This window comes from Hyposmocoma kahamanoa, unplaced genomic scaffold (assembly GCF_003589595.1).
Source record: "Hyposmocoma kahamanoa isolate Upper Pololo Valley unplaced genomic scaffold, ASM358959v1 95, whole genome shotgun sequence".
NCBI classification, from domain to species: Eukaryota; Metazoa; Arthropoda; class Insecta; order Lepidoptera; family Cosmopterigidae; genus Hyposmocoma; species Hyposmocoma kahamanoa.
In genome coordinates this window covers 11,333,732-11,352,403 of record NW_020654972.1, presented here as the reverse complement: position 1 = coordinate 11,352,403, position 18,672 = coordinate 11,333,732, and the positions used below count along the sequence as shown (strand labels likewise).

At 35.1% G+C, this 18,672-nt stretch overlaps 1 protein-coding gene across 1 annotated transcript in view; it reads right to left on the bottom strand.

Moving 5' to 3' along the window:
- Nucleotides 1–203: 203 nt before the first annotated feature.
- The window catches only part of LOC113238178, a 32,445-nt gene continuing 13,976 nt past the window's right edge, over nucleotides 204–18,672 (bottom strand). The window contains exons 3-6 of the mRNA XM_026474942.1: nucleotides 5,144–5,243; nucleotides 2,309–2,470; nucleotides 1,536–1,665; nucleotides 204–1,301 (exon numbers count right to left, since the gene is read on the bottom strand). Coding sequence (XP_026330727.1) covers nucleotides 1,204–1,301; nucleotides 1,536–1,665; nucleotides 2,309–2,470; nucleotides 5,144–5,243 — 490 coding nt within the window. The 3' untranslated portion in view covers nucleotides 204–1,203. The remainder of the gene's footprint in view (nucleotides 1,302–1,535; nucleotides 1,666–2,308; nucleotides 2,471–5,143; nucleotides 5,244–18,672) is intronic.

The window sequence follows — 18,672 nt, the reverse complement described above, 5'->3', positions numbered from 1 at the left end:
GCATTTGCTAGATCGTACAAACCATTATACATCAGCAAACTAACAAACAAACAAATAAATGTAACAATGGCGAAATTAATTTTTTTATTAAAGAGCTTACATTAAACTGGAATTACCATTACTATGCGTGAGCAATTTTTTTTGTTGAATATCTTCAAGCATTATTGAGCTGTTATTAGATTATTTATGTTTTAGGAAATAAAACGTTCCTCTAAGACTAAGTGGTATTTATTTGGCATAACACTTCGTAAATAACTATTCAGGTATTTACATAATAATAATATATGTACTTATGATTGAACCTAAAAAAATTTATATAAAAATAACTTAACATTACCATTAATTTTATGAGATAACACGCAATATCTAAAAATATAAAATCTGCGATATGCAGTGTCTCTGAAGGAAATGTGTGTTTTAGAATTTTACTTCAAAATAAGTCGTCCGTGTTGCATGAAAGGACGCAGCGCGTGACAAAACATTACCAGAGATTCTGAAAACAAGCAGTCAACTTTGTGGCGACTACAGATTTGTCAGTTTCGCGCGCCTTGCTCACACTCGCACGCGCACCCTGGAGGACGTTGAATGTGAGATTCCATACAAATGGAGTTGAAATAAAATTGATTGCCCCTGTGTGTCTGTCAGATGAGCATCAATAATAAAATCTGTTTTTTAATTACGTCACAATTATTTTTTTCCAGACACTACATTACATACAGGGCGTGTCCAAACTATCTACTTAAACAATTAATTTCAATACAAATCACATTTTTTTTTATAAAAAAGGTAACTTTGCTCGTTTGCATCGTCTAGTTCTACAATATAATAATCTTCCAAAAATGTATAATATGTGGCATGTCGATTATAGTATAACGGGTTCCAGCACCCTGTTTTATATAAAATCACTACCTATAAGGCACTTTATTTGTCTCACATAGTAACAGTGCTTTTTATGGGGCACGATCACTTGTTTTATGAAATAGAGAAGCACCCTAAAGGGCAGCCTACTTGCCTGACTCGAAATTTAAAAAAATATATATGTTGAAACATCAAATATGAACTGTAACAACTCATTTGTTGTTGCGTCTGTAAAAATATTACTGTAAATATAATTTTAAATAATATAATATGTAACCAACTCTGTCGTGTAAGTTGTCATAGCTTCTTTGAAGATTGTGTCTAATATAAATGTAAAATAACCATCTAGACTGGATCTCTGTCGCGAACATATTTGACGGTACCGTCTCGCTCCATTTTCACGATGGAGCTCCAGATCAGGATCACCAGGTAGATTTGAAGAGCTGCAAATAAATAACGATTGTATAGGTATTAATACAGATATATATTTAAGAATATTTATTTCTCAATTGAGTTCCAACGACAGCTCTTAGCGGTAATGGAATTGGTTTTAAATAATTCAAGGAGTGACTATGTTCTGCAGACTTACTACATTTTTTCTATGCTAAGAGTTACAAATGTACATCATTATCAGCTTTGCGTGTGATATGTGAGTATGTGTTCATCCTAATACTTACTTAATTGGAATAGAATCAGAAACAGTTCGCTGGCGCTTTCCTTTGTCATGAAGGCGAGGCTGTACACGAAGCCGATGATAGAGAATACGATTTCAAAGTAAAGATAGATTTTCATTAGGAGGACGTGTTTCTGTAACAGAGATAGATTGGTGTTAACACAACACTACTTTATTAAAAATTATGGTTTGATATTAAATGAAATAGACGCGAGCACCGGACGCAAAGTTGGGACAGTCATGGTAGACATCTGTCACCAAAACCGAGAGGATCGAGGCCATCGAAGTGGTACAAAAACTGAGTGTAAATTGCCCTATATTACTTACCCTATGACCAGTGAACATCATAGAAGTGATCTTATTTTACCCTGAATTTATTTAACATTCGTGGTGGAGAACTAAAAAATTGTTAATACAAAGTACTAAAAACCGACCTCAAAAGTCATTTATCCCCTAGTTTGCCACCTTTGGAGGTGGACTATTTTCTTCAAATTTAAATGGGACCCACTACTGAGGTACCCTCTTTCCAACAAAAAAGAATCATCAAAATCGGTTCATAAATTTATCGCTTAACATACATACCAAAAAAAAACATACAGTCGAATTGAGAACCTCCTCCTTTTTTGAAGTCAACATACATTAAAAAGCGATAATGGACGTGATGGTCATGACGCAATCAATAATTAGGTCAGTGGTATCAGGGATAAGCTGAAGAAGCTCCTTCGGGTTTTGTCCCCTGATGTTGTTGATCTTATCTAGGTTACATATCACACTGACCTTGTGAAGAGCAACGATGAAGCTGATAGTCATGACACACTCGATAACGAGACCAGTGGTGTCAGCTATGAGCCGAGGGTACTCCGTCAGATCTTGCTCTTCCGAGTTGCGGATGTACGAGATGTACATCGACAGAAGGCTCGTCACGACTACTGTTAAGACCTGCAAAGTAAAAATTTCAATATTTATTTTTTATATACCATTCAGTATTGAAAATTATTTGCTAGACCTGCTTAATATAGACGACAAGAAATACAAGAATCTTTCGTTGTAGTATCGTACTATCAAAGAGGAAACCCTTTTGGATAGCTAAACTCCAGCAGAAGTAGCTACCAGCCTTCTGGTTTCCGGCTTATGCTGCTCGAATTGAAAGCGTTTTAACGATAACGTTGCCGTTGTTGTCGGCTCGAGGATAGCCAGTATCTGAACACTAATAAAGCGTGAAACACACAAGCGTCGACGTAACTGAGGTCTGAGACACAATAGGATAGTGTACGCCATCGATACAAGAATAAGGTCCAGATCATTTATAGTGTTTGCGATAAGCCGAGCAGGTTTGTTTTTGGGTTACACGAATACTCTTGGCAAGCGGTTTGTCCTTACGCCTTTGTTGTTGTAAAATAACGGGATATCGACATTGCGATAATAGGCGCTTCCTGCGTCAGCCTAATCTTCTACTCAATGAGTTTACAGAAGGATCGATCGATTATCCAAAAAAATGTATGTTAATAAAATAATACTTAATTGGACTAGCAAGTCCATCGAACCAGACAGGAAGCGAGACTTGAAGCCTAGCGGTTTTTCCAATTACTATTTTTAGAATGTCACTGAAGAGAGACTTATTAAAAAACCCATTGCAAAACAGAGTACACTACTCCAAAAGCCAACTCGTCGAAATCATTTCAATCAGAGCCCAAAGACGAAAATTCTACCTACTGTGAGTAGTTGAAGTGTCAAGTAGTTAGCAGACTGGTTGCGGTATTAGATTAAGGTTACCATATTACTGTAATGTCATCGAATTACACTGGCATATCAAATTTCAAGTCGATAGGATAAAGGAAATAATATAAACATTTTTTTCCGAGATCTACACTAGCTGAGAAAAGAGGTGATGATGTTAAAACCGCTGAACAGGCATCCATCAAACGTAGCGACGAATTATTCCGATTAAATGAGCTTTCGAATTAAAAATAACCTGTTTAAAATTTTGATAGCTACCTAACTAGACCGGTGACTGCGACGGATGTTAAAAGTGTACATATTTTTAAGTAGTAACTGAAATACATTTGTATTTCAAATACGTACAATTAATTATAAGTAATTAAATACTGCCCAGTTCCACATAGAAGTATGTATGATATCTACGAGTATACCTACATGTTTAGTTAAACTTGAACTCGATGTTAAATTATGACCAGCCCTGTTCTCCTTCAAAACGGGTATGAATGACCTTAGGCCGCCCGTTTGTTAGATAGTCATCATTTGTAAAGAAAAAAGAAGCGAATTGATTTGAATAAAGAAAGTTAACCGATGTTAATAGTATTCATTACCCATGGATAAGATAATTACTAGCTTTAAATACTAAGTTTTATGATATGTATTTGGTATTTTTTATACGTAACTGGGTATTTTTTTACATAATAAAAAGGAATGATGTGAAATATAATATACTCAATGACATACATGAATACTGAAAAAGGTTAAATTATGATTATAACGTTCATAATCGATCCAATGGCCGCAAATACCAAAATATTTAATACAAACCAAATGATGATTGAAGTTTTTCTTTTTACAATTCAAACTTGGCCGGTGCACGGTTATCACAATTCAGTACTTTTTTAACGTTCCTCTAATTATGTCCATTAAATAACGAGACTGACCCTGTCAAACATTTTACTTTGATTTCATACATATTTACTTCAATATACACCCTCCTCAATCCGTGCAACGCTCCATGTAAATCTTTCATTGTTCGAAACAGTGGTGGAAGTCTTCTTCTGTCAGCTCCTTCAGGACGCGTGACGCTTTTGTTCCACAGCTTCAACGGACTCGAATCTTGTGACTTTTAATGCAGATTTCCCTTTAGGAAACAGACAAGTCACACGGTGCAAACTCCGGTGATTAAGGCGGATGCTCTAACACTGGCATAATATTTCTGCGACCGTCTTGTTGTGCAAACGTGAGAATTTTAAGCACTTTTTGGCACACAGTTTTCGCCTGTTAAAATTTGTTATGTTAATCGGCAACATTAACGGATTCTTCATCAATTACTACACTTTCAGAAATCGCACGATTACTTAAAACGAACAGTCGGTCAGATCGAATCAGTTTATCGATTTTTTCGATATTATCATCTGTTATTAACGCCTTGAATGTCTTCTGGACCATCTTACAAATGCTTGAACCACTCAAAAATATCATTGCGATACATTTTTGTCAATAAAGTCAAAAAAGTTGTATATTATAAATAAATAAATAAATAAATAAATAAATAAATAAATAAATAAATAAATAAATAAATAAATAAATAAATAAATTATAAGTTTTAAACATAAAAACTACTACAATGCGAACAAACGCTACGGCTATAGTGCTATGTTTACAGAAACAACAGTGTCCACTGAATTTGAAAGAGAAGGCTTCACGATAAACAGCTGTCAGTCGCTGGCGTTTGGGGTCTTCTGTAGTAGTGTCAGTCTCGTTATTTAATAGCCACACCTCGTATACTCTCACACATATTTATGCATAGATCATATGCTTTTTAATAATAGTGTTAATAAAATCTCAGTATGATACAACGTCATAAGAAATTAAATTAAACCCAAAACTTACTAAGTTGACATAAGCGAAGGCGATGAGCCCTTTTCGCAGAGGGAAGCAGAAGCAGCATCGCGTTAGGATCGGGATCTCTATAGAGTCACAGATCTTCTGCCTGGAATCACACAAAATAAGCACATTTTAATAACTTCCATTGCCATCGAATAGTAAGCGAGAGATTGCGCGGAAAATGGCACAATGACCTCGATGTCTGTGTCAAAGATTGCTCGATAAGGACATAAAACAAAGGAGTAAAAGGGAAAGCATTATGTTCTAGATGGATAATTAAAAAATACTACCGCTGGTAGTAACAGTCCAGAATTTGTACTTCTTTTTAAATTAGAAACTACGATTCATTACCAAGGTTTCATATTGTTAAAAATTATGAATGTGCGGTTTTGGCGACAGCAGTACTGGTAATAATCGAGGCTTGTACTTTCATTGTTTTTTCTTCCGTGATATAAGCTATAAAACATGGAAAAGGTGATTGGAAAGAAAAAAAAAAGGAGACAGGTGTATGCATCTAAAAGGAATTAATGCAACGCAACAAAATAAAAACGTATTTCCAATTCCCATCTAAAATATTACAAAAGCAGGCAGTCAAACTTCAATCTGGAATCACAATGGCCCCTGTGCTCTACCACTGAGCTATCTCTTCTACAGTGTTGATAATAATAACAATATTATCTGTATGTGCATTGTGTAAAAGAGCAACAGAGGATGCATTTCCTTGTGATAAAGTTTTGACGTTTATAAAAACTCGTATATCGTCACAACATCTATCGAATGTATGTTTATAATACTTTGTTGTTATGTTACAATTATAGTTACTAATAAAGTACAACAGCGACTGCTTAGTTCAGAAACTGCTTGTGTCCTATGAAAAGGTTCTGGGTTCAATTACCACTGAGTGTTCGCGGTTTAGTGTAGTTTACTGTTCTTGTACTTAGCAGTCTGTGGCCTGCATTCGTTGTTTAGAGGAAACCCATGCCAAAAATTGGGACATATACTTGTCTTTTGTTCGTATTCTTTTACATTTAAATGTAAGGCTGCTATATTTGACAGTATGTTTGCAGTTGTGGTCTCGGCTGCATGAAGTTGATTACGACTTCACGCATTAACTGCAAAACATGCGGTCAATCTACCAGCAGTCGATGGAAATCCGATCTGTGTGTTATTTGTAATATATTGTAGTAATATCTGTTTTGCGTACGTAAGAATGATGATAGATATTATAGTGTACAGTTAAACGTCGTATGGGTTATTTATTTTATCTATACTTGCATAGAGTCTATTACACGGAGCAGTAACACGGATAAAAAATACAGGTACATCTAAAACTCATCTATGCAACCAAGCGTACGAACTAAGAAAGAAAGAAAACCCATGCTCTAACAAATGCGATAACAATAGAGAGATTGTCTAACAAGACGTAACTGCCTATAGTTACGGGTGACGTAACTGTCCTATCGATCGTGTAATATACCATATCGCTTTAATCCCATGATGAGTGAGTTGCGTAGTGTATTTGTGAACAGATGGAAGAGATTTTCTTTTCTAGCCACTAGGATTAATTATAAGCTGAGCATATAGATTTCTCCGTTTAGATAACACGACACGATATCGATAACAATCTGCAAGAAGTGAACTCAAAATATTTTGGTAGTACGGTGCAAATAAAACAGATGGCGCTGATGTTAGTAAATGGTGTAGTTGACGCCCCAAACAAAATTATCGTAAATTTTTATGCCTTGGTACGAAAACGTTAAAGTTCGCAATATGGATTGTAAGATAAAGAAGAAATATTTAGTGTTGACCACAATAATAAAATATTTTGACTATAGTTTCGCTTGTAGCTACAGGGAGTGTGGTTTTTCGGAAAAAAGTGAGTGACAATGATAATACCACAATTAATCGCTATGAAGGTAGTCGTCGACAACGAAAGAGGGTAGACAGGAGATATGTACTCTTAAAGCTGTCATCTGCCACTGGCGAGTCAAACCGAGACCACGGAGTGTGTTCCGAAATATCACAAAAACAAAAAGAACACATATCGTGGTAAAACACCGTAGTTAGTGATCGTCGTTTGTTATAGTTCATTTTATTTGTAGAGTCGCACTGTTAGAAAACATTTTTGTACTGATGTGCGTAAAATAAAAGTAACTAGATGTAGTGTAGGCAATCGACAATCTGCAAGGAAAATAAAAATTGAAGTAAATTAATTTGCTGCTCCGAATATCCGTTATGTATCCGCTAATTTACTTCCATTTTTATTAACATGGACTTCCGCAAAATAACACCTGAATCTATCAATTATTTAAATGAAATTCAAACCTGTATGTCAATGCGGCTTTCAGAAGTTTAAGTTTGAAAAAGCGAGAGTTTCGTTTAGTGACGGTATTGTTTTCAACTCGTATTGTTATGTTAATACACATAAACACATTCTTTTTAACATAAAATACACTATCATAATTCCAACTCATATGGTGGCGAAAAGGGCGTACATGGGACCTCCTAGCGCCTTAAACATCGGCTTGTCGGCCCTAATACCGACGGTGGCACGAAATGGGAAAACCTCAACGTCCTGCACGCAAAGAAATGGAAGGAGATCGCACAAGATAGGGCGTGCTGGTGCAGACTCTTATCGGAAGCCAAGACCCACTTCGCGTCTTTGAGCAAGCGGAATAAGTATTAATGTTGGCGGTTTTTTGTATTTACTTGTGAACTCTTTTTCGTTTTGGTATTTAAGGTTATATTTTTTGCAAGGTTGAATTTTTCATTTGAAAGAATAACGTTTGCGGTTGTTTGTCTAGGACTCTAGGCAATATAAGTATTACGCAATTTTATCTGATAGAGAAAAAGGCTATTAGCTACAAAGTAATCTACTACTATCTACCACCACTACCATTGACTGGGATATATTGCTGCCTCTTGTCTTTAAATAATAATGAACATTAGTAAACAATAGTATCTCATGTTCAATAACTCCTCGAGGCTAGTTTACTTATTAATTTAAATATAAAATAAAATTGGGCATACAATAGAACCTTGAGGGACGCCAATGCTAAATACAGACTTTGGAGATCTTGTACCATTGACGTTCACTCCCTGTAACCTGTCGTTTAAATACAGTTTTAGTCACGATCCGCAACACCACTTATTGAAACAAATATATTATCCTTTTTTGGCAATTTGTCTACAGATATATTATCAAAAGCAACTGACTGTTCACTGCCTGCAAATAATTAAATTATGATACTTTTTTAGTAAATTAAATGGACTTGCTCTTGACCACTATATAGCCCTGGGGCAAAGATAGGATCTACGATGAAACAAGCTCGGCCAGAAGATGCCTATGCAGTCGCACCTTAAAAATGCTCGAGTTGTACGTGCTGGGAAACACAGTCGCAGGCAGATTCAATCTTGGAGCATATCGCACCCCTGGTAAAATAAAGCCATACGGTGATCATACAAACCGCCAAAAACTTGCTTTGGATATCAACTATATATATACAAAATCAAACAAATTAGAAATGGTAGATTCGGCAACTATGTTGGGTATTGAAATAGATACCCACATAAATTGAAAAAAAAAAAAAAATAAATAACCCTATGTTCAAAAATTATCTAGCCGTTTATTTTCACTTATATATGCTCTTAAACAACTGAAAAGTGTTACCGACCGAAAAACGGCCCTCTCAGCTTATTATGCGTTTGCCCACTCGCGACTAGCCTATGGGGTTATACTGTGCGGAAACAGCTCGTATTGTCATGAAATTTTTGTTCTACAAAAAAAAAATTATCAGAATATTAACCAACATAAAACAAACGGACTCCTGTAAACCGTATTTTACAAAACTTAACATACTGACTCTAACGTGCCTACACATTTTAGAAGCCTGTAAGTTCGTTAAAAAAGACGCAGATTTATACTCTCCGATTAAATTAATAAGACGTAATAATCGTTACCATAACAAGCTTAAACTTTCTCCCTCTAGCCTAAAATTATTTTCTTGTGCACCACACCCTATGTTAATAAAAGTATATAACCACATCCCAAATTATATCAAAAATTTGGATAAAGACACGGTCTTTGAAAAACGCTTAAAATAATTTCTAAACAAAAAAACCTATTATAATATGTCTGAATTTTTTGGCGATAAATGTATTTGAAATTGATTTCATGTCTATATGAAATTTAGGTAATAATTGAAAATACAATTCAGTAAAAATTATTATTAGCAATAAGTGTACGAATAATATATATTATAATATATGTTAAAATAATTGTATAATTAGGTTTAAGTTTAAATTGTGCTACGCCCTAACAGCGTATCACATGTATCTAAGGGTCGTATTCTAGAACTCTACTCAATGCTCAAGTCAGGACTTGAGTATGATTCAAAGCACTAGAAATCATACTCAAGTCCTTGCCATTAGGGTCGTATTTTTAGTGCTTGAAATCATACTCAAGTCTGCTCAAATCCTGACTTGAGCATTGAGTACAGTTCTGGAATACGAGCCTTAGTTTATTAAAATGTGAATTGCAATAAATGAAATGAAATTAAATGTAATAGTAATAAAAATGTTTAATAATTATAAAAATTATAATTTAATTAATTTTAAGATAAAAATATTGTGTAACAATTATGTTTATTAATAATTATGGAATCTATAATACAATTAATTATCTAAACTAATTAACTACGTTCAAGCTTGCAATGTATTTAAATACATCAGAAGTGCTTTTATCACATGAAAACAATTAAAATAATACCAACTATGTACTTGAAACCAATTATCCATACAAGAATAAAAAAGTTACCGTCTAGTCCTTCGTAGAATCTTTAAATTTCTCTGCTGAAAAACTGTAATTTTGCAGATGTGGCCTTATTACACGAAAGGGTGCGAAATAGATAATATTTGTGTAATTGGTTGTTGTTACCTCTATAATTGTAGTAGGCACTAAAAATAGATATACGAGAACAATGTCATAACGTGTACGATTATTGGACTTAGACAAAATGCAATGTTTTGCTTAACTTGCCTAATATTTCATCTAAACCTTTTTAAATAATTCTTATAATGAACGCATGAGTTTCATATACACTTATTATAATAAACAACTCAAGCTCTCCTCGGGTTGTTTCTATCCATCAAATTGTTTCGAGTAAATATCCGCCATTCTTAGCTCATTTCTCTTCTGAAAGAATTTACCATCTGGTGATTGTTGATGCTAAACATGAACTGATGTTTATGTATCTAATGAAGTTCGGTTATAGAAAGAATATCAATGTTATTGCAATTTATTAATTCAGAGGTTCCATTTATGAGAAACTGTAATAAATATATAGATATACATTTTATTGCTCACACACAGGAACAAAAACAGTACATAGACAGCTTAAAACTAAAGTCGGCTAAGGCGGCCTTATCGCTTAATACGTATATGTTAGTATATATAAATACACCTAAATGACGTTGCAGACTAGGACAGTGTCAGAAGATATTTACGCAATCGAGGTTTTCAAAATAGAAAGTGACTTAGAATGTCGGATTTCAGACTCTAAGGTTTAAATAGGCACTGAATACTATGGTAAATATGTTTGGAAATATCGTTTTATGGTATTTATTAAATATCTTCAAAATAATGCTTATAAAGGTCTAATTTATAAAAAACGAAGTATAGAGCTGACTGCTCAGTATCAAAATAGCAACTATGCTATTATTATTATTATTTTTTTATTATTTTATTTATTATTATAGGACGATTATTATTATTATTATTACTCATTTTGGTTATTTTCTTCGCCTAATGGTTATTTGTGTCAATGTAAATTGATTTAGTGCTTATTATTTGTATTTATTAGCTAATTATTTGTGCCAATAAAAATAAAAACCAAAATGATTCTGTTTATTGTGACAACAGCGAGGGCTATTTAGTCCACAAATGCTGAATGATGGACTCTTTGACATGCCCTATTTTTGGTTTCGTTCGTTCACACAATTACTATTTTTCCTTCCAACGCAAAAAGTGGGAAATTATAACTTTATAGTCTTTTTTGTGTCTTTGTATCTGTTTGTTTGTATGTCGGTTTATGGCATCGTAGCTTCCATACGGATGAACTCTGAAGACGATTTTTTTTTTATTGAATGCTAAAATTATTTAATCGGGAAGATTTAGCTATGTTTCACGAACATCTGTTCGATAATTATCGAACAATAATCTAATTATAATTAGAAACTATATGAAACCCTGTATCTGCAATTGATGCTCGTCAACGGTTTTTAGCTGGTCCAAGTCTGCATGGATCTTGGGCATTGTTCTTTTTGTAGTTTATATGTCTTTTTGCATGCGGAATAACGTTAGTTAAATTAATCAGTTGACGTGTTGCCTGAAATAGTTAGCTTCTAGTTAGTTTCTAGGTATTTATTTAATCTTAAGTCGTAGTTCTCACCGCAGCCGCGAACTCCGCTAAACAAGCTTACGCAATGCTGCAGTTACGTGCCCGCCCGCAACGACAGTAATGATTAAACAGATGACAAACAGCATCGTAACCGACGACCTTGGTTCTTTTTAATGATTGTAATATGAACTCTATTGTTTCTGCAATCCTTTGCCATAGAAGCATGTTGTTTATTTGAACACGTGAGAAAACACCCAATGCGTATCATATTAATTTGGTTTTACACATTTTTAAAAAAGGATATTGACTGTATTTTTTTGAACTGTATTTTGTGATTCTTTTTTTTTTGTTGGAAACGGGTTGCCTCGGTAATAGTACCATTAGAATATTCCACATTAGTGTTGGAAAATTTGGGAATGAACCCGGTTTATTACATTTTTATCCACATTAACCACTATAACCGATTTCAATAAAACTTAGTAAATAGATGTAAGAAATGAAACTATTTTTTTTTTTCGAAACTAAATCGCGTTTATTTGTTTTTTCAAACAAACTAACGTTTCGGGCCCTTCACATGACCCATAGTCACGGGTGAAAAAGTTTTTACTTCCTATGTGTAACAATAGCGAAAATCTAAGAACTGGAAAAGTAGATGTAATTTCATAAACTTCTGTATTTTTTTTAAATATAGTTATTATAGCAACCCCGAGACATATAAGTTAACAAGTCCCATGTGGCAGTACTTCCCTGGACGAACTCTTCCACAAGGACCTCTACTGCTACTAAACTTACGTGGCCAATCATGTATTTAAAGCATTCGAAACTTTGTGAGTTACTTGGTGCATCTTTTTTATAACATTTTGTCTTTGATATGGGCTGTTATACAAAGATATATGTCACTTCATCAATATACCTAACTATAGGCTCAACTCACACTGGCGCAGAGTTTTAACGTCGCGTCGCATCCTGTTTTTCAACTACAACGCATTTCGCATTTCGCATTAGCGCGCCCGGATCACAGTGTGGTCGGCGTCAGACGCGTCTCTGCGCGCAAGATCAAAAATTGTTTAAGTTTAGGACATTTAATACTGAAAATGCGAGGTGGCTCGAATTATGTGTCCGGGAGTAAGTATATATAAGCGTTATAATATATCAGTGAATGCCTGACCTGCTGTGAGAAGTTCGTATTATCTAATATAAATCAGTATAGTGGAATGACGTGTATGAATTGCGCCATAAAATGCGAGTGTTCACACGGTTTGCACAATCGATCATAATAAGCAAACATGGGTGGGTGATTAGAAGAGATGTATAGGTTTTGTTTAAATTCATACAAGCTCAATTAACTGCGTTTTTCTAACAGTTCACGTTTAGAATGTTATTTATTTTTCATAATAATAAGTGACGGGACCAACAAGGCGAGAGTGAATAGGCATCACTTAGATGTGCATGCCACATCGTCGACCTCATTATCACTTTCCACCAGGCGAGGTGGAGGTCGAATGCGCACTTATTTTTAATAAAAAAATGTCCTGTCCATGACTGTTGCAGGGCCACTCAGAGCTTTAAACCGCAAAGACCCTATGAGTGCTGCGTCGGTCACCATAAAACATAAGTTGACAAGTCTCACGTGCCTGTAATATCGCCAGCACCCTTACCTTTCAAAATCGGAATACACTAATGCTCACATTATTGCAGAGATATGTAAGGTGGCAGTACTTCCCTGGATGAGCTCTAACTTTGCAATTATTATTTGTTAACTGTATTATATTTATTGTAACTGTATTTATATTATCATTAGACAGTGTTTTCTTATATCTCACCCCTCGTGGAAGAATAGCATAAGTGGAGTCCTCAGTAATGAGAATCCTTAGGATTGCAAGGTGGATATTGCGTAGTTGCCTCTTTTTCGTCTAAAAAGATTATTTAGACTAAATTTACACTACATTTCTGCTCAAGATTTTGGGTAGAGATGGATTAAGACCTGGCACTTTGGGTAAAACCCTGGGCGGGTTGATTGAGTTTTAACTTTCTGCCCATCTCTGCCTATATAAGCAGTTTTTTTATATTTTATTTAGTTTCAGTTTTATTGTTAAGAAAAATCATGTAAAGTTATTATGACAAGGAGCGCAGAATTCTGGACAACCAAAATATTACCATCGGCTATCATCATTATAGAATTTAGGTCTTTTGGCAAAAAGTTGGGAGTAACAATGGGGTATCTAATTACAATTGCGTAAGTGCAGATGACTCTACAAGACTTTGTAAAGAATCTAGCGCAATAACAAGTTGTGATTTTTATCTAACTTTTGCTGTGCGGGTATTTCCAAAAGATAATATATATTTTTGGTTACAAACAAAAAAAATAAGATTCAAGTAATCAGGAGCCCTATTCTCGAAGCACGGAATCCGTAGATACGGCCGTTTTCCCACTGACATACAGACTTGAGTTTCGATCGGGGCTAGAACTAAGAATGTATGAGAACGCAATTTGACAGTCATTTTATTGACATACTTTGAGAGTAGTTCCCTTGTTTAGGTCCGTCAGTTAAAACGGCAATATCTTCATGCGAAAAAAATACAATTCGATAAATTATATGATAGCATATGATTTTAATAACAGAGTTCACCCAGGGAAGTATTATCACCTTGCCTATTTTTGCCGCCAAGCGGGAACGTGAGCATTACTGCGTTCCGGTTTTGAAGGGGTGCTAGTGAAATAACAGGCACGTGGGACTTATCAACTTATGTCTCGGGGTGACGGGTGCAGTGGCAGTGCCCTAAGATCTTTACAATTAAAAGTTTTAAGTGGTTATCATCATCAGGCGCACGACTTGTTTGTCCCGTCATTTGGTATTATATAAAAATATTTTTTTTTTGTTGATTTGTGAACATTATGTAGGCCAAAGTGGTTATTTCCCAAATCGTTAGAAACCGTTACTTTGACTTCGACTAAGCAAAAATGACGCGTTAAGCAGTTTTTTGTCTTTTACAATACGAGCTATGGTTACGTTTAAGACAGATGTGACGAAGTAAACTCAAAGTTTAATGTAATTTCTCAGCCTTAGAGTGAGTAGGATCTATTCATTTTGATATAGTATTGAAAACCCCTTGAGCTCTGTCACACACCCTGTTTACGGATCTATTAACCGAGATCAAAAAATTGTAGTTAATTAAAAATTATTTTCTTTCTACTATAGTTGTAAGTGTAAGTTGTGGCTGTACGTATTATATTTATCAGTGTTTAGTTTTTTTTTATTTAAGAATTTATTTATGATTTTGATTTGTGTAGACGTAATATAGATTTAAGGTTCGTATATAGTGGGCATTTGTTGCTTTCTCTGTATATCAATACTTTTAAGTTTGTCCCATCATCCCTAGCAATTAGGTCGCCTGATTGTACTCTGTTATTTGTCTTTTGTTTGTCTTTGTATTGTCTAAATTAAATACTAGGACTAGACCTAGAGTAAGTGTAGGAAAATGAGTCTAAGCTACATTTTAGGCATCTTCTTCTACTAGTTAGGCGTGTTGCCGAAATGCTGTTACATTCCCGCTATGTTGAGCAAGGTAGCTGACAACGTTCGGGCCTCTCAGTCGAACCATGAATTGTTCTGGATATAAATTAACTGAGAAAATAATATATTAAAGCAACAACGAACAATGTTTGCAATGACCGTTCATTATACCGTATGATGACATGAACAGTCTGTTGCGCTGCAATCACGACTAATCCGTGTTATTATTGTCGTACGTACGTGATTTACGTTTCAATGCCTGAATATTCACGTCTACTGTTTACGTAAGTATATGTATACATAGGGCCGTGCACTTGTGTATCAAACTGTACACGCTGCTGGGTACTGGGTTGTTTAGCTATAATTGGCGCTTATAATAATTAAATATATGTACATAAAACATAGATATTTGTTATGCAAGGCTGCAAAGTCGTTGTTTGACGCAGGTGCTTGTATTGAATCCTGAGGGTAGCGAGGGTTTCCAGACACGAGACGAGAAACAACTTTGCTGACGAGCGAAACACTAAACTTTTCACCTCACTATAGCGAGGAAACTGGTAGATGAAAGTAAAACAGTTGAACTATAACAAACAAAAGTTGTCGTTGTCAATTTAATGTCAACAATAATAAGAATAAAATACAGCAACGGATTTTTATATTACTTAAATAATGCACGACTAATCACGTAGTTGAACTTGACATTGTGTTTTTTTTTTTCATCGAAACGAAAAGTTAGGTGCACCACAGTCCATCGTCAACCGTTCGAAAACCTTTTCCACGCTGGCCTGGCAAAAACGCTTTTGCGTGCAGATTTCTACTGCGAAAGAAAGCCTTTCCGAGCTAGTGAGATGAAAACAGTCTTTATTATTATATTTTTTTTACTATCTGGGTCGACCTACTGGACGAAGACCGGTTGGTCTTCCCAGGTATCGTTGAAGCGACGCCATGGAAGCGGACCTGTGCGAACTACAAGCCATCAATTGGCGAGAGAGTGCACAGGGCAGAATAAAGTCTCGGAAGATCTTGTTCAAAGAAGATCTCTTTTCGGAGTCCGGGACACATTTTGAGTGAGTGTGAGCGAGTGAAATTCTTGTAAAATCCTTAGTGCATAGCCGCAACTAACATAAAGACGAAGTATCTTTTCGAAAACTTAAATTGTTCGTGAGAGAAGTACTTGAAGAGCAGGGGCAATTAGCATAAGAGTTACTTAGATTTAGTAAGTTCGATGCACAGGTAATTCTATCCATCAAACGGAAGGTATCAGATTATGCTTGAAATACTAAAATATGAACGGACTCGCTCCCCTTACTTCAAAGAATGTCCCAATCGTTTTTAATATCGCGGCTCAAGGGTTTAGTTTTGAAGGCACATATAGAAGGAAGCATACCTCTAGTATAAAATAATATTAGTTTATCATTGGAATAATGTAGTAATCTGTATTAGTTACAGTTAGTTTTCTATGATATCAAGTGACAAGACGGGCAAGCCGTGTGCCTGGTGTTGTTGTTACACAAACACAAGTTGACAAGTTCCATGTGCTTGTAATTTCACCAGTACCCCCTTCAATTTTACAAGGAGCTGTCCTGCTACTCATATATATGCAGTATATAACATTTTTTATAGTTGCTTTATGTGTGAGAAACTATCTGTATGAATGTGAGTGTAATTTCATCAGTTTTAATGTTAGTTTAAATTTTTTTGTACGTGTTTTGTATGTCTACGCATCCACAATAGCTGGGACAAGCTGAAAATCCGTGCTGCGTATGCGCATATGCTCTACATAGAGTGTTGAGCTTGCTTCCCTGGTACACACTAATTGTTAATGGTTATGTTGTTGTTAACTTAATTTTCGTGTCGTAAGTACTACAAAAAAATAGCTTTTATTGAAACGTTGTCCTTGGCTAAAGTGTTCACTCAAAAGCCAGAATCTTAAGAAAGAAAAAGTAAACTATGCATGAGTAACTATACTCATATATTATGCAAATGCCTATTATTAAAATATTGTGATTTAAGTGCACGTTAAACTGACAAAACTTACAAAGACAGCAATATGTCTTTGTAGTTCCTAACAATGCTTAACATGCTTATATTTCTTTGTCATATAGATCTTTTCAAGGATTTTACAGGAAGTGAGAATCGTGATCCTATAACAATGATACAGTACATAAAAATAGATAAAAAAGTAAGTAGAAAATAATATTTAGTTTAGGTTCATTTGACAGGTTAACAAATCACATGTGAAATAGTTAAATTTATATCCTAAAGATGAAGAGAAAGAATTTTAGTACTAAAATTAAGACATACATATTAACATTATTACGCTAGCGTCAGTACATTTTTTTTTTTTTTTTTTTTCCATCTTGTGACTCGACAAAATGACTGCACCGCGCCTGATGGAAAGTGCGAATACAGTCCAGAGATGAGAGTAACGGATGGAAAACACAAATATCTTCACTCCGTCACTATCATTTTGCCGGTCTGGCCAAATGCACTGGATGTACACCAACTGATCCCTGAACGCGATTCGCAAAAGCGTTTCACTGTGGAGAGTTTTCCGCCGTGTGTACTGTGGTCGCTATCCAGTCGGCACAGAGCCTACCACAATGCTAAGCAGATGGACACTTGTGACGCCCTCGGTCGCCTCTTACGACCCCCACGGGCATGTATGGGGAGGCGACAATGTATTCTTAAGCCGTCGCCCCACGGCGACGGCCTTAAGAACACATTTAAGAAAATGTTGTTTAAGTTACGAATAGTAATTTTTTGAGGAATAAAAATAACAATGATTGAAATAAATATTGGAAATGTTAAATGTACTAACATTTGGAAACGGGAATAAACGCCTTTACATACGAATACGTATTTTTCACACCTACCTAGTTGCCTAGTACCTAGTTTTAAAAAATATTATGCGGGTGGACGAATATTCCACCGCTGAGATGGAGATGTAAACATTGCATCACCAGTCAGCCCGTGACTGCAACCTGGCCGAAACGTCGGGAAACTAGGTAGGTGTGAAAAATACCTATTCGTATGTAAACACGTTTATTCCCATTTCCAAATGTTGGTACAATGCAACGCGAAAGTTTAAAAGTATGTAATGTTAAATGTATTCAAAAGTATATTTAAAACAGCAGCCGATAGAGTTTCTTGCTTATTCTTTTCCGGGGACTCTGCCTTACGAATGAGCAGTAGGGTCAATTAATATGACGATTTCAAATGTAATTTTGCTTATCTATGAAACAAAAATGATATGAACTTAGAATTTTGAAATATATATAAAACTGGGATTTCGTCGAGTCCTAACCTAAAAAAAATCCCGCCTTGTATAGTGCCCGGCTTAAAAGGTCCGATGATATTTATAGGCCAGCATTGTGATACCTGCTGAACCCACCACGACACAGAGTTATCGCTACTCTTTTAAAAAAATAAAGATAAAGATAATAAAGATAAAGATAATTTATTCTGTAAAAAAATATTGTTAACCTAAATACATTAATCTTATTAAATAGCCTTTTGTTTACATTATATTCGCCAGACCATCACAAACAGCGAAATTATTGTATGTTTACATAAGTTTAATTAAGGTTAGTAGTGCAAGTTAATCTAGGTGATACCTAAG